This window comes from Pholcus phalangioides, unplaced genomic scaffold (genome assembly GCF_987345545.1).
Source record: "Pholcus phalangioides strain wild (caught in Gottingen) unplaced genomic scaffold, Ppha-v1.0 ptg000008l_1, whole genome shotgun sequence".
Lineage (NCBI taxonomy): Eukaryota > Metazoa > Arthropoda > Arachnida > Araneae > Pholcidae > Pholcus > Pholcus phalangioides.
In genome coordinates this window covers 53,111,432-53,133,182 of record NW_028301601.1, presented here as the reverse complement: position 1 = coordinate 53,133,182, position 21,751 = coordinate 53,111,432, and the positions used below count along the sequence as shown (strand labels likewise).

At 33.5% G+C, this 21,751-nt stretch overlaps 1 protein-coding gene across 2 annotated transcripts in view; it reads left to right on the top strand.

The window, feature by feature from the left end:
* The first annotated feature begins 2,094 nt into the window (after window positions 1-2,094).
* The window catches only part of LOC149084508 (uncharacterized), a 110,382-nt gene continuing 90,725 nt past the window's right edge, over window positions 2,095-21,751 (top strand). Inside the window, exon 1 of one of the 2 annotated variants that reach the window (XM_089234915.1) lies at window positions 2,095-2,789. Coding sequence is in view for 1 of the 2 variants with exons in the window: in XM_089234914.1 (XP_089091040.1) it covers window positions 17,984-17,993 (10 nt within the window). In the remaining variant the exon portion in view is untranslated. Of the gene's footprint in view, window positions 2,790-17,871; window positions 17,994-21,751 lie in introns of those variants that run through there. The other variant, XM_089234914.1, reaches the window with a different exon arrangement.

Here is a 21,751-nt window from a genome sequence, read left to right as displayed (position 1 = left end):
ACAAAATATATATATATATATATATATATATATATATATATATATATATATATATATATGTATATACAGCTATATAAGTACAATACTTATCAATCTACAAAGAATTGATTCCTTGTTGGTGTCATTTTTTGAGAGCTGCTGAAATTTTACATGTTCAGAGTTTTATAAAATCGCCTTAAAATAAGGAAATTGAAAATAAAATTCAAGGTGAAAAACTGTTTAACTTTGCTAAGCAATATTTTATCTGTTCATTGATAACATTAAAATCAAGGTAAACATTGTACATTTTGCATTTAATTAACCATTTTAGCTAATCATAAAATCTGCTCTAATTAATTTAATTAAATTGCAATTTCAATGCATTGTTTCAATTAAAAATATGCTAAAATAGCCCCAAAATTTACATTCGTTGCAGCAAAAAAAAACAATTCGCTTTTATTGGGGTGAACCATAGACCGTTAAAAGGTATGAAATCCCCCTTAACCCTCTATGATTCACCCCCCATAAAAATGTATTGAAAATTTTTTTTAACAAAAGCGAATGTAGATTAGGGCTATTTTAGCATATTTTTAATTGAAACAATACATCAACACAGCAGTTTAATAACGTAGAGTGGACTGGTCTTTTAATTAACAGAAATTGAATCTTGAAAAATTTACTCTTAATTAACAGTAAAATATAGTTTCCCTATATTTTAATGTTATCCATAAACAGACAAAATCTTGCTCAGCAAATGTGAATAGTTTTTACCTCGGATTTTATTTCCAATCTCTTAAGTTTAGTGCAATTTTATGAATTTCTGGACACGTAAAATTAAAACAGCTCTCTAAAAATGACACCGACAAGGAATCAACTTTTCCTAGTTATAAAAAGTATTGTATTTCCGTAGCCGTATTTTTTTACTGAAATGGCTCTATAACATTTACTTTTTGAAGAACCAAAAACAATTGGGCAAATAAATCGGTATAGTGAGTTTTTTGACAATGTATTTGCTATGTATATACTCAAATATACACGAAACCGGAGTTAAAATAAAATTTAAAATTCAAATTTCGATAAGTTAAAAATAATATAATTAATATTTTTTACAAATCAAATATATATTTCATATTTTGGCTTAATTTGATATGAACTGAACATTATTCTTTATTTTGAATCAATTTTTGTTCCGTTATATCGATGTCATGCGCGCTAGGTGTTGATGTAATATTGCACAATACATTTTTCTTAATATGTTTAAAATTCCCAGAAAAAATAAGTTTCGAAGATATGTATAAAATCTTCTTACCACGACATATAAAATCGAAAATATGGTTTGAAAACTTGAAATAAATCAGTAGTCAAAGAATATTTTTAATGATATAATTGCCAGAGCATAATTTTTGAGGCTTCTTGACGACGTTAAAACGGGTCCCTTTATATACTTAACAAAACCTTGTGTAAAGTTCAGTGATTCATTCACATCCATCTTTCTCATAAACATATTCAAACACAGCCATAGAAGTGTTAGAGAGAGTTTCAGTGAATTTCTATTTCCCATGAAACATTTATTAGAAAATTATACATATAAAAAAAATTAATGAGAATAAATGGTTAACAGACACGAAATAAATATTGCATAATTCATTGTATGCTGTGTATAAAATTTCTATAACAAGTCGGTGGTAGTATTATTTTTCCTCTAAAGACCCCCTCCCCCCCTTTTCAATCTTTCGCGAGCGCTTTTCTTCCCCAGAGGGAAAAGTTTACTTTTGCGCGTAGCTTTCCACTACCCGGTCACGGTTTTTCAGCGCTAGTTGTTGTTGTTCAAGGGCCCTTTTTAGGCAAAAACTCCCCAACTCGTGGTAGTCGACTCACCCTTTTACCAAGGCAGCGTCAACGCCGATCAATAAAAGGGGGGAAACCTCTCTCTCTCTATCTCTATCTCTGTAGTAACAACGCATGCTTGGCACACGCATGCGCCGCTGGGATTTGTACCCCGCATCTTATACTTCCAACCACCACCATTTTTATTATTATTATTTTTTTGTGTGCGTTGTGTGTGTATGTATATGCCGTTCCCTTCTCCCATTACCCCGTAAACGAAATCGCGCACTCTGAGCTTTGAGCTCCTTTCGGGCTGCTGGCAGCTGCCACGAGGAGAAGCGCGCTCGGGGAGAGTTGTAGAAACGCAGAGAAAGATACGGGGGGACGACTCCCGACTTACACCCACACAGCCCACGTCCATCACCATCATCATCACCGAGGGGAAGGACGACCAAAGGAAGAACCTGATACACACTAGAAGAACCTTGTAGTTCCGAAACTTGATTCGGGACCACCACACACACAGACATAATCAGTTTCAAAATTTATTTTTTGGAAATTTCAAATATTTTTATGGATCTTATATTCGTCATCAGTAGATGAGTGATCATTTCGTGTGTGTGTGTGTGTGTGTGTTTATTGATAGCCAAATCGTGAGATCAACTGCAACTGGAAAATGAATCATCAACACCTGTAAAGTTAGTTCTACCTCAAGCTATCTAGCCCTGCCGTGAAAGCACCAGCGCAGGGGGTGACGAGAAGCGGCTGAAAAGGACTTTGGAAGTGTGTGAGTGCGTGTGTGTGTGTTTGTGTGCCTTGCCAAAAAGGAGTTGGGTGCTCTTGATGGCGGTGGTGACGGTGAAGTACAGTGCTCTAAAAGATGTTGATGAGATAGTTGAGTGAAACTAAACCCCTCTAGCGGCAAACTTAAGAAATATTTATTCTCGAATTTCACACCGGAGAAGTCTGTCGACTTTGATCAGGTAAGGGTCTTTTTCTTACTTTTTTTTATCATCCCGAATCGTTATAATTACTTATCATCGGATTTAAGTTTGTAAAAGTTCTCATAACCATGGAATATAAGTTCATACGATCATGGTTGATGTCTTCGTGTTCGTGGATGGTGTTTTGAATACAGTAAATGTTCTTAATTTTCTTATTGGAAGAGAGAGAGAGAGAGAGAGTGTGTGTGTGTGTTATGTTTCTTCTTGCCGTCCTTCTTGTATGGCCCCCTTCGTAATCTCTAAAGCTGCTGCTACTTTGCTGGCTGATTCTTTGTTCAATAAGTGAGTGTTGTATCTTTTTGGCGATCAATATTAGCTTCAGCCATTTCAGAAAAGTTGTTTAAACGTTGACTGGAGTTTCCTCTTCTTCTTCTTCTTCTTCTTGTTCTTCTTCTTCTCCGTCTTTTCTTCGCCGCATTTCGAACAAACTTCTGGAGTGTCTTTGAATATTAAAATAAATAAATATAACAAGATGGACTACTTCTTCGTAAGATTCATATTAATAATTATTTAATCTCATATCATGCTCCTATACAATCTTTATAATGATACGGGAATTTTCTGGAAATGAACCTTCCTTCTGTGTGTATAAACAATAATATTTATCAATTAGCTACAGAATTGAGTTTCAATTGTTATAAAATTTGAATAAAATTTCTTGTTTTAAATCAATGATAATATTATAACTTCATCATAAAAAAAGTTGTAGATATTTTTGAATTCATATTAAATATTTTTCATTCTCTTTTAATGCTTAATGAAACAGTTTTCATATAAAAAGTCATAGATACTATCAATATAAATCATTTATAAATTTATCAATAATTTTAACGCAACTTATATATTATTATATATCATCAGAATATATATATTTTGATGGAACCCTCTCTTGAATTGAATGGAAAAACTTTTCCCTTGAACATTGTTAGATATTCAGTTATTTTTCTGATTGTATTTATGAGCATTTATAGCACATATGTGCATGCATTTCTATAGTATTTATGACATTAAAATACATAAATTATAAACTATATTCTGATCATATTTACGGTATTTTAATTTTTTTTAATTATGAGTTTGATAATATTTATGTGATACTGAAATTTTTTTCCAATTATATATTCTAATAATATCTATAATACATTATTTTTTTAATTAAAGGCATTGATAATATTTTGGACTCATAAAAATTAATATCGATATAGATTTAGATAAATTTGTTATTAAAACTAGTAAACAATATGATAATATTTATGCTAATTCTCGATAATTATGATACTGATATTATATCTGTTGATAGTATTTATAGCTAAATATAAATGTCTGTTTTTTAACATTATCAAACATAAAAATTATATATTATTAATGGTTCATTAAAATTTATAAATTATGTATCTTGATAAGGTTTGTTGCTTGATAAATGGTTGGAACGGTCTTTATGAACATTATCGGATGTATAAATTACATATTTCGATAATATATGGGACGCATTAAAATACATGAATTATATATTCCTATAATGTTTGTGATACATAAGAAATTTTAAATTATATATATTCGTCAGCATTTATAAGTTATTAAAATATACAAATTATGTATTTTAATAATATTTGAGACTTAAAGGGGGGGGAGAACTGTTTCCTCTTCTTCTCTGCCTTTTCTTTGTCGCATTCGAATAAACTTCTGGATTGCCTTTAAAAATTAAGGTGTCATCACTAAGATAAATTAATTAATTAAGATGAACTTCTTCGTAAGATTTATATTAATAATTATTTAATCTTATATCATGCATGTGAATAATCTCCGTAATGATACGGGAATTTTCTGAAAATGAATCTTCTTTCTGTGAATATAATGAGTAATGTTATCAGTTTTCCGTAAGAATGTGTTATAATTGTTATAAATTGTGAACTTGGAATTATTGTTTTAAATAAATTATATTTTGATTTCTTTAGGGAAAAAGTTATCAAGTTGTATTTTTTCATATTAAATATTTTTCTCATTTTTTTCATGCGCTACAAATGTTCAATGAAACGCAGTTTCTGCCATTCAATAAATCATAGATATTATCAAAATATATATTTTCTGTATTTATCAACAATGCTAATTTTATTTATATATATGTGAATATTTCTAATACGCTAACATAATTTGTATATTCCAAAATACGCAATTTATTCACAGTGTATTTGTATTTTGATGGAACTTATGACTTGTTGAAATGGATGGCACTTTTCCTTGAACATTACCAGATACATGAATTAAATATTTGTATATTTTTTATAGGATTTATAACTTGTTAAAATACATAAATTATATATTTTAATAATATTTATTGCGCATTAAACTTTTTCAAATACGACATTAATAATATTTTCCACTTATAAAAAACATACATATAGATTTAGATAATATTTATGACAGTTTGATATTTATAAATTACTCATCTTGGTAATATTTATAGCCTATAAAATGGCTTTTTTTTACATTACTAGGTACTGTATATAAATTATATATTTTGATTATATTTATGGCTTATTAAAGTATATAAATTATATATCTTTATTTGTTTGAGACTTATCAAATAGAAGGATCTGTTCCCTTGAATATTACACATGTATAAATTATATATTTAATAGTATTTTTATATGAGTTATTAAAATGTATTAAATTATATATTTTGTCCAATTTTTGATATACAGAATATAATAGTGATATGCAAACGGGGTGGGGGTGTATGGAATTTTACTGGCGAACCATTGATCCTACCGGCATTCTTCCAATTATAAAAAGTTTCCAAATAACTCAGACATGTCATTCATGTTTCAAGGGATTGTATAGTTATTAAATTTAAAAAAATTAAGTTTTTATACAGTCCCCGTGTACCCCAAAATCCAATTGGAAAGTTGTTTCCCTGTCGATTCTGATGCCAACAAAACAAGTACACTATTCACTGAGATATTCGAATTCGAAAAACGGAGAAAAGTTGAGGGAATAAAACAGCGTTAAATGAGGGTAAAACGGTTTTCCCGCATTTAAAGTTGTTTTTTTTTCTCAACTTTCCTCCGTTTTTTGACTTCGAATATCTCAATGAATATTGCACTTAGAAACGTAGAAATTTTTTTTCGTTGGCATCGGGAGAGGCAGGGCAACAACTTTCTTATTGGATTTCTGGGGCACACGGGGACTACATAAAAAGGGGGGTTTTTTATTATTTATTTCAATACTTATGCAATCCCTTGAAACATGAGTGATATGTTTGATTACTACATGCTATTTGGAAAACTTTTATAATTGGAAGTATGCTTATAGGATCAAGGTTCACCAGTAAAATGTCATACCCCCTGTTTGCTATGCACCCTGTACATGAACATTATCAAATACATAAATAATATTTCGATAATATTTATGACTTATTTAAAATATACTAATTTGTATACTTTGATAATAATTTTTATATATACTAATATTATGATATATACTTTTGTGTGTGATATATATTTGAAAAAGAATTTAATATATATTAAATTATATATAGTGATATAGATAATTTTTAATAATATTTACGAATTATTGAAATACATACTGATATATATACATACTGACATATATATATATATACATACTGATATATATATATATACATACTGATATATATATATATATACATACTGATATATATATGTACATACTGATATATATATATTTAGACAATGTTTATGGCCCATTGAAATTTGCATATTTTGTATCTTGATAAAATTTTTCGGCTTAATGAGTGGTTGCAGCTGCTAGTTTTAAATATTACCTATTGTTAATTATCTATTAAATAAAGATTGAGGAAGTTTAATTATTTACTAGCATCATATTATGTGTTTTTATTCAATTTTTCTATTTACTAAGATATTTATAAATTAACATGTGTAGCATTTATGTTTGAAAATTAAAATTTTGTAAATTTTTTGTATGCATTGACAATTTAAATACAATTAGTCAAATATTTTGCAAATTTTATCAAAGCAATAAAATGTTAAAAAAAAATTATGAACTGATAGAAATGATAATCCTTTTCCTAAAAATAACAATTCCCAAACTATCTAAGAACAGAATGTATTCAATGCAAAGGCAATTCAACCAAAAAATACAAAGAAAACAAATTTAGTTGCATATTTTTGTAGAACACTTTAGGAACTACAATATATTTATGGTTTAATATTTTTATCTAATATTTATTACATATTGATACATACTAGAGTTTATAATTAGTATTTGAATTAGTATTTGAAATCTATGATATCCATATTTGTTATGGGCATCTTTTTCTCAGCCACCTCGTTGGGCAATTTGCCTGTTGTTGCGTTGTATTTGTATTTGTATAATATTATAAAGTCAAAAAGATAACAAAGTATTATGTAATAAAAAATTTTAGATATTTAAGCCTTTTTTTCCCGATATTTCAAATAAAGAAAATTCGATATGAAAAAAAGCAATAATAAATAGCGATCACACCGTTGATCGAAGGAAAATATTACAATTATTTTAAAACTTATTACCATTTTAAAAACCATAATTAAAATTTTTAATTATGTAAAAATTTTTGATGATTGTTTATAAAAAGTTTATTACGAACATACATACATTCATAATCTTTTTAATAGACTAGGATGTTTGATTTATGTATCTGATGTTGGGAAATAGTTATTACTCATGTTCTCTAGTTGACTTTTTCATTATTGATAAGATGAAATTCTTATAAATAATTGAATAATAAGTTTCGTAAAAAATGTAGACGTCAATATTGTTCTTCCGATCCCGCTACCAATCAACGTGCTTAGTCTGGGGGAAAATGGCATAATGAGTCACGCCAGGGATTAGTAATAGCATCGAAAGGGTTTTTCATCTGGCCTTCATACTTTTATTACTTTCCTATGATTAACTACGAGATTTCCCTATGATAACGTTTACCATGAAGAGTCATATTTAAAAATAAATTTCTACTTATACATGGTGTATATGGTAAGTCCTAAGGCGTCCTTTAGCTCATCAACCGTCTGTCGTAGAGGTATAGTTGTAATGTTAAAAAAAAATGCTCAAAATTCATTCAAATCCCCTCCCCCCCCCCCCCGGTCCAGTTTAGAGACTGAAAATACAGTGTGTCGCAAAATAAAAATAAAAAATCTAAATTTTCACATGGTTCCCCCTGTTCTCTAACTTTCAATTAAAAACTTGTTGCCCTGTCTTTCCTGAGGCGAACAGAAAAAATTCCAAGTTCGCAAGATATTCCAATTCAAAAATCGAAGAAAAGTTGAGAAAGGACAGCAGAAAAAGGAGGGAAAGAGCGTTGCCCGTTAGTTTTTGCTTTTCTTTCCCAACTTTTCTCCGGTTTTTGAATTCAAATATCTTAGTGAATATTGCCCTTAGAAACGTGGAATTTTTTTCTGTTGGCTTCGGGCGATACAAGGCGACAACTTTATAATTCGAAGTTAACGGGGGGACCGTATAAACATTTTTTTTACTTTGTGGCACGCGCCCTGTGTTCGACTTTTCAAGGGGGCGCAGTTGGCCCTCGGTTCCTGTTCATAGACGACAACGCTCGTCCACATCGGGCTCACCTGGTCAACAATTATCCGGAAAGTAAGAATATTCGGCGTATGAATTTGCCAGCCAGATTAGATCTCCTGGCCTAAACCCTATGTCTGGGGCGCTCTTGGGAGGGTATTTGCATCTCGCGAGAACAATCTCGGAGCTGCAAAGTGTATTGCTGCAGTAGTGGGACCGATTGCCTCAGGGATTCCTCAACTGTCTCGTGTCCAGTATGACGTCGCACTGTGCGACCTGTCTGACTGTGAGAGGGGACCATACCCCATATTAGACTCATTTTCGGTTCGATCTCGCCACGTGGACTTTGGACATTCCTGCAATGGTGAGCTTTACTGACAATCATGCGTGCGTACTATGGCATTTGTATGGTACGTCTCTTTCTCTGTTATATAGCCGTGTATTCGTACCAAATTTCGTAAAAATCTGTCCACTAGTTTTTCAGAAGTTCAACATAATGTGCTAATTCTCTTAATTTTGTACACGAGTTTATTTCGATATGCAAAAGTTCGGCATCTAAAAGTTTTACATAATTACAGAATTTATAAAACCATTGAAAAACACCTTAACAAAATAAATAATTTCAGAATTATTGAAAAAAAATGCTTTCATAATTGATAGAAATTCATAATTCTAATGAAAAATTATCTAGAGAATTACTAAAAGAGAATGATTTTAGAATTACTGATAGAAATCAATTCATAATTATTGAGAATAATTTCTAAATTGTTAAACTGAGAGTTCAGGGGGGAAAAAATTAAGAACTCGGGAAAAAAAAAATTTCATAATTTATGAAAATTTAAAATTAATGAAATATAATTTCAGAGTTAATAGCACAAATTCAGGAATAATGAAAAAATAATTGCATAATTATCCGAATAAATTTCAGAATTAACAAAAGAAATAATGGAAAAAAATCGGATTCGGTGTGAAAGGAATTATTTCAAAATAAACGAGAATTCAAATTTAATGAAAGAAATAATTTCAGAGCAAACAACACAAAAAGTGTTCAATAATTTGGGCAACCAATAATATAACGGGAAATATCATGATACGATAGTGGCCCGCAAGCTTCATGAAAAGTTTTAATCTGCCCCACAATGTTTGAAAGGTTGAAGACCCCACCCCCCTCCCCCCCCCCACCCGTTTTAGGGCATTTGGATGAAAATTCGCCGAAATATTGATGATAGAAAGTATCAAAATAACTGTCAAAAGTTTTCAAGACTAAAAGAAGACGCTGAAATTGGGTAAAATCGAGGTTTCCCATCAACGATACCGCGGCGAATTTTGTCCATGCACCACAAGAAAGTATTTTTCACTACGAAAGCAAGAAAAAGTTGTAAATTTCACTACAAATTCAAATTTCAAAATTTAAATTTCCCACCCAGTTATTGTTTTACACAGATGTGTCATTACTACAGCCAAGTTTTTTTTTTTACTGATTTTTTTCTTTTTCATATTTTATTCGAATTTTGGAATTAACCGTTCCAATTCAACTTTTTATCTGTTTCGTACATACTTCGTGAAACACCCAGTATATAGCCAGTACTGGATGTTACCTAGCCCCTTGTATATCTCCCAAAAGAGTCCTCAGAAACTCCATCGTTTAAAAGGACTTTCATTAATAATCACCTTAATTTTTTTTATATAGATTATTCTCTCATGAATCTTTAAATAATCACAAGCCACGCCATAACCTCTCAATAAAAAAATGTGCCGTAGTTATATCTGTACATCCAAAATAAATTCAATGATATTGGGATCCATCATCAAAGGAAAACCTAAATTTCAATTCAGTGTTATTCTTAGTTTTCACTTCGGTTGGTTGGATGTTTTGACAAACATTTCAAATCGATACCGACCCTTGTTTTTATATGTTTTCGAGGAACGATAAAAATAATAATCGATTTTTCTAATTTTAGTACTTTTGAACAAGATTCGGTGTCTGATAATAAACAGCCTCTAGTCGGAATCAATCAATAAACAGTGTATGAGTGTTTTGATCATTCGTAAATTTTATTTTTTCGTTTTTCATTTCAATTTGGATCAAACGATTTTGGGATCGAAAGAGATTTTTTGTTTGTGTGTGCAATCAGGGATTTTGAGAAGTAAGCTACGTGTTTCCGTAGTTGAAGATCTAAATTACTCTGGCAGTATCTTTGATTACACGTTGTACTATGAGTACTAATACAAAACAAGTACAAAGACCACAACCGCCAAACTACTCAATGAGGCGACTGGAAAAAGATGCCCATAAAAAAAATATAGATGTCAAATATAACTAAAATACAGAAACCCATTATAAAAGCATATATCGCCAAAAAATGATAATAATTAATATTATATAATGCACTGTCCATAGATAAGATTATGGTTGTCTTTTCTGAGTAGGATAGCTTCTCGATTTATCCTATGTTTATCGTACCTCTATTCAAACGTATCAATGGTGTTAGAAGACACGACCCCTGGACCTTCAAATACAAATACAAATACAAATACAAATACAAATACAACGCCACAACAGGCAAATTGCCCAACGAGGTGGCTGACTTAAGAACATCATGGATCCCCGAGCCCCTACCTACTACTGCTACACCACACATGAACCCCCCCCCCCCCGCGGAACCCCCCAACGAATCTGTACATGCGGGAATGTGCGTGTACGTGTAGTGCAACATGACGTAAAGTTTGTTTCTGTGTAATGCTTGTTATGTGTAGTGCTGTCATCTGCCCCCAGTTTTACTAACTATGAGTGAAGTGTTATGGTTGAATGATTTTACCGTTGTAGGACTGTTGCTCTCTGTGGCGAGACTTTTTAACGGGGAGATCGGCTCGCATTTGCGCCTTGAAGTTGGGAACCACAGAAAACCAACTTCAGCCGACCCATCTATTAACGACCCTAATAGAGAAGAACTTCCTGCGATAACAGGACTTGTCCCTTTCTAAACGATACTGGTTTTCCCTCGTCGAAGCAGTTGATTAATGATGTATTGATAACTCATGGTCTCCATTTTTTCCTATCCCGTTAAAAAATTTGAACACTTCGAACATACCCTCCCCGACCCCTGCGTTCCTCCAATATAAACGTATTCAAGAAATCAAGTCGCCCTTCGTAGCCCAATTTTTGTGTACCAACAAGAGCACGGTGGCTCTTCTCTGCAACCTCCCCCCCCCTCAACCAAGTCTATGTCCCTTTGTTAGGCATGGTCTCCAAAACCTTGCGACATACTCCAGTCCAGGACAAGCTAAGCCTCAGAAAAGTGGAAGAATGACTTCAGGATAACGCGTGCTTCATTGCAAATCTGTCCCTCTCTGTCCCGATCCCCCCCCCCTCCCAAAGGTAGTCCCCCACCAGCGATAGAGAGGGAACTACTTGCGGGGCAACATGAACCTGACCGTCTACCCGAACGTGTGGTCATGAAAGGTTGTTCCTTGTCACTGGAGGTCTGTTGATCTTTTGAAGTTGTTGTTGCTTGCTGATGCTCTGAAGTTATGGTTGCTTGCTGTTGATTTGAAGTTGTTGTATAGAGGTCTCTAATTTTTCTATTTTACTGTGTTCTAAGTTACTGTAGTCGCACATGCTCCTCATAAACTTCTAACAAACAGTGTATATCCATATCAGAAAAAGTTGCTAACCCTTGCGGTATACGTGTATGTAGTGCAAGAGTGCTCAACATTTTTGGGAGACCGGCCACTTCATTGGTTTGGAATTGTGCCGCGGGCCACTTGGATTATCTGAAAATGTGCATCGAGCCACTTGAGTTATCTTAAAATGTGCATCGAGCCTCTCAAGTGATTTGAAATTGCGCCGCAAGCCACTTGAGTTACATGGAAATGTGCCACGAGTCACTCAGATGACCCGAAAGCGTGCCGCGGGCCACTTGAGTGATCTGGAAATGTGCCAAAGGCAATTTAAGCGATCTGGAAATGCGCTTTGAATCACTGAAATGATCTGAAAATGTGCCAAGAGCCACTGAAATGATCTAAAAAAATGTCACTGCCCGCATAAATGAACTGTAAATGTCTGTCGCGGGGTGATTGACTGATTTGTGACCGTGAGCCCCTCGAGTGATCTGGAAAGGTGCCGCCAGCAACTTAAGTAATCTGCAAAAGTACCATGAGCCACTCAAGTGAACGAAGATGTGCTGCGGGTCGCTCAAGTGATTTGGGAAATGGGCTTGTGATCGTTTAAATGATCTAGATATACGCCTTTGGAAGCTTAATTTAGCTGCGAATGCGCCGCGAGTCACTGAAATAATCTGGAAATTTGCCACGGACCACTCAAATGATTTGATAATCTTTCGTGGATTATCGTGGAGCCCCATAATGCTCTATGAGTGGTTAAGTTATTTGTCGTGGGTCACATCAAATTACTTCGAGGACCACATTCGTCCCGTGGGTCATAGGTTTCTTTTTCATAGAGGGGGAATTATTTCTCTCACCCCTTCGTGTGTGAGAGAAATAATTTTCTCTTATTCCTAAATTAGTTCACTAATTCCTTTTAAGTAGCCACATTTTAGGAAACCGTTGAAGTGAAATACATCTTCGAGAAGAAACGTAAAGAAAAATTGTTGTTCTAGGGAACCCTCTTAATCACACAACCTTGTCAGACCGTGGGGCCAGCAATGTGATATTAATACCGCTGGGGGGGGAGGGGGGAAGAAACTTTTATGTATGGTGTGGCCATATGACATATTTTACGGGACATTGTCGTAATTTTGCCGGTCACGAATATTTTCTATAAAAAAAATGTCCCTTTTTTTTTTCGATGAAAAAAATTAGGGGAAATGATTTTTTCTGTCCGCTCTAGATGGGATGGCAAGTACGTAGTGAAAGGGTGAAAAAGGAATTGAAGGGCTTATTTTCAAAAGGGACATTTCCATATTTGCCCCATAATGCTCTTTTACGAATCTTTAGGATAAGCTCTGCCAGATTATACAACCGGGATTATTCAAACGGGAATATTTTTTGTAGAAATTTAATGTAAAGTTGAACGTTTCTATAAAAAGGGAACACACATATCCACCTTTTTTTTTCATACATTAATAGTGTGATACATATTGAGTCCCGTCGATGTAATTCAAAATTGCGTCCGTCAGTGGAAGTGCCCGCTAACGAGACTGTCCGTTATGGGAGATTCCACTGTAGAATGATCGTGTTTCTTATGTTAATGACGAGAGAGCAGTAACGGTACCTTCTTGGTCTCGTCAAAACCGTCTGGAAAATCAACAGGTGGCGTAGAAATTTCCAAATTTTCAGACTTGACCAACTCAAATTTTAATCAAAAGGTAGCATTTCCATTAATTTTCTTTCGAAACGGAACATTTCCAAAATTGAAATGTGGATAACTCTCTTGAATGTTTATCAAGAAGCATGATATTTAACTATTCTTACATCACTCTCTTACTCTATCTGTTAGGTTCTTTTCTACTTTTGTAAAGCAGTCTATTCTGGGGGAAAAAAGGTCTTACTTCACGCTAAGGGCTTAAAGGTTTTTTTTATACCGTAAATTTAGCAAAAACAAAGATGTTCCCCTTTTGAAAATAAGCATTAAAATTTTTATTGAGCCCACAAAATATTGGGGAAATTTTTTCTGTCCATTCCGAAGTGAAAAGGTGAAAAATAACCAACTTTTTCAGGTCCCAAAAATAGGTCTTTTTCTCCTGTCTGGAGCCGTCCCTAATGTCAAAAACAGAATCTGATTACAATAATGGGGCTCGACGGTGTATGTATAAATATCATACATTGATACAGCTATGTATGCCGTAAAACTAATGGATTGATAAGACATGAAAGTATCATTTATCTCCGTTTGTTATGTTTTCATGAGAATCGCTACACGTGTATCGATCGTTTTCCGGGTATGAAATTGAAAGCTCGTCTCAATTCCCAAAAGCGCGCATCATGTCTCTATCCGTTGGAAAAATCTAATATTTCGTGTAAACAATTCGAGTGACTAATCCTGAAAATCTTAGGCTAGTCTTTGGGGAATTCAAAGCTCACCACCTTTTGTTGCTCTCTGACAAATTTTTTTTTTCCTTCTATCATAACTTTATTAGATAACCTCTCTCTCAAATGAAGCTTAAACACTAAAAATGACTTAGTTCCCCACGATTCACTCTTAATTTAAGCCTTTCCCTTCACCGCCAGATGTCGTTTGTGCAAATAACCATGGGTAAAAAGGGATGCCCCCAAGAGCAAAAGAGGATAAGAGTCCTTTGGAACAGTATAGCATTTTCGGCAGAGATAATTCAATTATCATCCAACTATGCCTCTGCTAATCAATCGAACAAGTTCTGAATGAAAGGCGGAAGAAACGAAAATTTTTAGCATTTTATATTTAATCCGTGAACAACTTGATAAAAGGAGGAGGAGTAGGTGTTGAAGCCCATTATGAAAAGCTTCTTTCGATGAATTACGATCATTTACTTATACATTGCTTGAGGAATATGCAAATTGTATATCGAAATTTCGTAACTTTCTAATCCGCGAAAATTAGAGAGAATTTCATTATAGCTTCATGATGAAATCCCATTAAATATTTTCATAAAGTGTGTTAATATGGTGTTTAACTTTTTATGGCTCCATATTGCGTTAATTAACAATCTAGGACCCCCGTATATATTCGAATATATACGGCAAATACATGATCAAAGAAAAATATTCTAGACACCAATTTCTATTCTCAATTGTTTTTATTTTTTTAGAAATTGCATCTTTTATTGTAATTTTTGTAACAAAATACTGCTGTAGAATACTTTTTGTTTTTCTAGAAAGAGCCGATTCTTTGTCAGTGTCATTTTTTGAGAGCTGTTGAAATTTTACGTGTTCAGACGTTTATAAAATCGCACCAAATAAAATTCAAGATTTAAACTATTTAACTTTGCTGAGCAAGATTTTATGTGTTTTAATGATAACATTTAAATCGAGGAAAATTTTATATTTTAGCTTTAGTGAACCATTTTAGCTAATTAAAAACCCCACTCCAGTTGAATTGCTTGTATTGTTTCAATTAAAAATATGCTAACAGTAGCAATTTACATCCGTTTTCTGTGAATTTTTTTAATACATTCTCATGGGGTAAGGGATCTCATACCTTTTAACCATCTATGGTTCATCCTCATAAAAATGATGATGTCAGCATATTTTATATCGTAACAATACATTAACTGCGCAGCAATTAAATTTACTAGACTGGATTTTTTTTATGAGCTGGAATAGTTAATAAATGGTGTTTTTATTGTTTCAATTAATAATATCCTAACAGCATCAATTTATATCCGTTTTTATGAGAGAGAAAAATTCAATACTTTTTTTATGTAGAGTGAGTCATGGAAGGTTAATTCTATACAGAGTGAAGGCACAAGAAACACAATTTCAAATTTTTACAGGAAAATAAACACTACTTGACCAACTCTGGCCATATCGCTATTTACTGCCATTAATGAGATGGGTTGGAAATGAAGGCGCTGTCTATCGGTGATCGCCTCAAGTTCGTTAGGAAGAATATCTTATCTATATCCTCCCTTGGGTTCGAACCCGGGACAGCAACCTTCACGGTGGTAGACGAGCATCTTACCACCCCGCCACGACTTCTGCTAAACCAGACATGCACCTCGTTCATATTCCTCTGCGGAACATCTAACGAATTGGTACATGTTGGAATGCGTGTGTATGTGTAGTGAACCTTCCGTTAAGTTTGTTTTCGTGTAATGCTTGTTATTTGTAGTGCTGCCATCTACAATCAATTTTTTTAAACTATGAGTGTTTCCTCAATTCATAGTTCGTGAAGTGTAATGAATGAATAATCATACCGTTTTAGGCCTGTTGCTCTCTGATCCGCAAGTTTCTTTCCCTTTTATTTATTTCTTGCCGATGCTGAAATTATTTCTATTACTACATACTTGCGTTTTTGCCTGTCTGAAAAATTTTTCTATTTATTATTTCTCCTAATTATTTGTTTTTTGCCAGTCAGCAAATTATCTCTCACCATTTTTTGCCAGTCAGCAAATTACTTCTCCCAATTATTCATTTTGCCGGTCCACAAATTATTTTTCTCAATTATATATTTTTGTTGGTCTTCAAATTTTTTTTCTCCTTTATAAATTTTTTGTCGGTCCACAAATTTTCTTCTATACATTATTTAGGCTAATTACTTATTTTTTTGACGGACCGCCAGTAATTTCTCAAATTTATTTATTCTTTCCCGGTCCGAAAATCGTTTCTCACATTTTTGCTAGTCCGCAAATTTTTGTCCCACTCATTTATTGTTAATACTGTTTACTTATTTTTCGTCATTTTTAAAATTATTTCTTCTATTAATTATTTCTCCTAATTATTTATTTTTTGATGGTCTACAAATTATTTCTCGTATTCATTTATTTGCTAATTTTAAAAAAGAATTAATTTTCTCACATTAATTCCTTTTTCGCCGGTCCGCAAATCATTTCTCGCATTTTCTGCCAGTCCGCAAGTTTTTTTTCCCCTCCCATTCATTTATTTTTAGCCAGTTCAAAAATTATTTCTCTTATTTACTTATTTTTTTGCCGGTCCGAAAATTATTTCTTCCACTTATTATTTCTCCTGTAATATATTTTTGACAGTCCGCAAAACTGTTTCTCACATTTATCAATTTTATACGGCCCGCAAATAATTTCTCGCATTTTTTGCCGGTCCACAAATTTTTTCCCCCATCCATTTATTTTTTGCCGGTCCTACAAATTCAAATACGCATCGTTGAAGAAAAAAAAACGGGACAAATGTATAAAAAAAATTCCATTAAAAATAAAAACAACAAAAATTAACTACTAAAAAATACAGGAATGTCCCGTAATACGGGATTCAAGTAGTCCATCGAATCGTTTCAGAGACATTTCACTGTTTCTAGAGTTCAGAAAGGTTGAGAAACGCTGTAATAGAGGAAAAACTATTTTGCTGTTCTGCAAGTGACAATTTTTCGCAAGTCATTTCTTGCGAGAGATGCGGCGTCTAATTCTTACAACACACGATCATCCAACTATGACCGGATCATGTTGTGCATTTCCACTACACTAAGTTCTCCACTACAGTAAGTGGTGTGTGAGTAATGAAAAGTGTATATAGGAAAAACAATATATGTATATTTTTCTACTTATGTTTTTATTCCCCCTCAACGCAGGTGGGATTGACAAAGCAGAAAAAATGCGGGTGAATTACATGCACATGACATAAGCGAAACTTACTTACTTTTTTTTTTGGGGGCCCCTCGCGCATGACGCGTGGCACGTGACGTCATCACGCGAACGCGTACACAGCTGTTTGCTGAACTGAAAGGGGTTTTTTTTTCGCGTCCTTGTTTGATAAACTATTACCAGCCAATAGGCTTGCTAGTTCCGTGTGAAGTAACATTTCCCGCAAAACTTTTTTTTTTTTTTTTCACCTCTCTGATATGGATACTGCTACTAATCAGTCTAGTCATGGTGCTTCTCGGGTGAAGGTGAAAAATATGATGAGTGTGAGTGTGTGCGCGCGTGTGTTTACTTCATCGATGTGCGATAGCGAGTAACGTGGAATTACACTAGCTTCTTTCGAAAAGCCCAATGACTCCATGTAAATATATAACGTTACTTTTTTTTTTCTCTAAATTTTTAATTATTTAACATGTCATTGTAATCTGGGAAAAACATCTAGAACATGGGTTGCATGCACTTTTTTTGGCTTGCTGTATTATTATTATTATTGCTGAGGAATATATACATTTGCGGGCCGTATAAAAACTGAATTAATTCAGCCCTTGACGGGATGTATGTCCTTCGAAGAAGAATTTATATGGAAGTCGTATAACTTTTTCGACTTTCGAGGGATGTATGAAAACTATATGTGACTCCTTAGAGGGTCGTAAAAGTTCTTGGAAGAATTTGTGAAAGCTGTAGAACTTTCTTATTGGGTCATATTACTTCTTCCAGGGGTCGTATAAACGTTGCATAACTTCTTAGAGAGACATAGAAAAGCTGGCGTTCTTCTTCGAGGGGATATTTGAATAGTTAATACCCTATGCGAGGAATTTATGAAAGCCGTTCGACCTTCGAGGGTCGTAAAACTCCTTGGAGGAATTTGTGAAAGCTATATAACTTTTTATTGGGTCATATTACTTCTTCCAGGGGTCGTATAAACGTTGTATAACTTCTTGGAGAGACATACAAAATCTAGCGCTCTTCTTCTAAGGGATATATGAATACTCAATACCCATCCGAGGAATTTATGAAAGCCTCTCTACCTCCGAGGGTCGTAAAACTTTGAGGAATTTGTCAAAGCTGTATAACTTCTTACTGGGTCATATAACTTCTTCCAGGGGCCGTATAAATGTTGAATTACAGTTTCGAGAATGCTATAAAATAAAAGTTGTATAACTTCTTGGAGAGGGCCTTAAAACAGCTGGCGCTCTTCTTCGAGGGGATATATGAATACTGAATACCCACTCCGTGGAATTTATGAAAGCCGTATATTTTTTGGATTTTCTAGGGATGTATGAAAACTATGTAATTTCTTTGAGCGTCGTAAAACTTCTTGGAGGAATGTGTGAAAGCTGTATAACTTCTTAGTGGCTCATACTACATTTTCCAGGGTCGTATAAAAGTTGAATTACATCTTCGAGGGTCAATAAAAGTTGTATAACCTCTTGAAAGGCCGTATAAAAGCTGGCTTACTTCTTCGAGGTTTGTATGAATACTGAATACCCTCTCAGAGGAAGGTATGTGGAACCAATGTAACTTTTCGAGGTAGTTTCAAAGCTATATAATTCCTTCAGAAGTTGTATAACTTCTTTTGAGAAATCTATGAAAAAACACTATAACTTCTTCGCGAGGAATGTGTGAGTTATATAACTTCTTATTAGACTATGTCTTTCCTCCGGGGTCATATAAAAGTTGAATTATATTTTTGCGGATAATGTTAAAAATAAAGTTGTATAAGTTTTTGTGATAACCGTACAAAAACTGGCTTACATCTTCTAAGGGAATACTAAATGCCTTCTCAGAGAAATGTATTAGAGCAATATAACTTTTTCGGGGATGTATCAAAGCTGTATAAAATCATTTGAAAGTTATATAACTAATTTGAGGAACGTGTGAAAGGTACATAACTTCTAATAGGGTCGAATTGCGTCTCGACGGTTGTATAAGAGAACTGGGTTACATCTTCAAAGATAATATAAAAGTTGGAGAGAGAGAGATGGAGAGTTACAAAAAATATTTGGAGAGAAAGAAAGAGCGACAGCCGTATACATAAAAGCTGGTTTACTTCTTCGAGGGGATGTGTAAATACTGAATACCTTTTCCTGGGAATGTATGGAAGCAATTTAACTTATGAGAAGTGTGTATCAAAGCTGTAGAGTTGAGTGAAAGCTCTATAACATTTTATTCGGTGATATTATTTTTCCAGGGTAATAAAAAAATCGAATTACATCTTAAAGAATAATATAAAAGTTGCACAGCTTCTAGGAGAGCTGTATAAATGACAACTTACGAAGGGGATACTGAATATCTTTTCAAAGGAACGTATGGAAGCAAATAACTTTTTCGAGGATGTATCAAAACTGTACAACTCAATCGAGAGTCGTATAACTTCTTCCAGGAATTCTATGAAAGGAATACAGTAAAATCTGCCAACTTGGGCACCTTGGATGGTTTATGATAACATAACACAGAATGTCCAGAATACTGTACCTCTATATTGTGTCATATTACTTCTTGTATAGTCGTATAAGAGCTGAATTGCATCTTCGACGACAAGATGAAAGTTGCGTAATAACTGTTGAATAATTGACAAGATAACTTTTTGGGCAACAGCCGTATAAAAGCTGGCTTAACTTTTTCAAGGGCAGTTGAAAATCGATGTAGCATCTCCGAAAAGGTTGTGCAAACATTGTACAACTTCTTCCAGGACCAATTGAAAGCGGTATAACTTCTTCGAGGACCATTTAAAAAAGTTATATAACGTCTTCATGGACATTTAAAATTTGTATAACTTCTTTGAAGACCATTTAAAACTTTTATTATTTTTTGTGGGCCATTTAAAATTTGTATTATGTCTTTGTGGATCATTTAAAAGTTATATAACTTATTCAAGGACCATTTAAAAGCTGTATAACTTCTTCAAGAACCATTTCAAAGCTGTATAACTTTTTCGAGGACCATTTAAAATTTTTATTATTTCTTTGAGGATCATTTAAAAGTTTGTGTAACTTCCTCGAGCACCATTTAAAAGCTGTATAGATTCGAAGACCATTTAAAATCAGTTTAACCTCTTCGACACAAGACCGCAACTAGGGGAGAGTAGGCGGGTCTCGTGCCCCGGGTTGTAGACCCGAGGAGGCGCAAATTTCATTCTGAAACCTCTCCTTCAACATTACAAGGGGGCATCAAAATGCGTGCCAAGCAACTAGTTGCGGCCCTGCTTCGACAGCCGTGTAAAATCTGAGTGAATTTTCGAGAGCAAAATAGAGCTTAAAAAACATTTTTAAAAAAATCAATATAAATGTATTTTTTTAAATGGTTTCATAAACCGAAGCATCCATTATCTACACTTGGTGCGTATTGTAAAATAATTAGCAATAGCAACGTCGATTCAACACATGTCTGGGTCTTAGAATATCTAATAACTGTGTCAGTGTCATGGATTTTGCTAATGAATCTGTTGTTTTGGTACTTTAATTTTTAGAAATAACTCGTGTGATGCATGTGGGGTATTTCTAGTATCTAAAACTGGATATTAAAAAAAATCGCTGACTATACTGAAATTACAATTTGTTTTAACTTGAATTCTCCAGTAACTAATTTATATCATAACAGATTTTTTTTTTTCATTAAGTGGCTGATATACAAATCATGGTCACTCTTACAAGACGCAGGGGCCCAGTGCGAAAGGAATAGCGGGGGAAAAGGCTTCTTGATAATTTCGAGACTCCTTAGCTCCGATTTTAGTTATTTCGTGTGTTGGTGGAAGGAGGGGATCAGTGCATCCAAAGACGCATACATTATTACAGAATGCACGAGAATGCTAAAAAATTTCCATAAAAAATAGAAACACACAATTAAATGTGAATTCAATGAAAATCCCAGAATTCATGAAAATTCAGAGCAAATAAACGAAAAAATTCCAGAATTAATGAAAGAAAAATTCTGCAAATTTTTTTTTCTTTCATTAATAATAATAATTTTAAGAATTGGAAATTCAGAATTTATGAAAGAAAAAGTTTTGGAATTGATGAAAATTCAAAATTAAAAAAAAGAAAAAATTCCGTAGTTGAAGAAAATTTAGATTTCCAGAATTGATGGAAATTAATAATTAACAAAACAAAATTCCAGGAT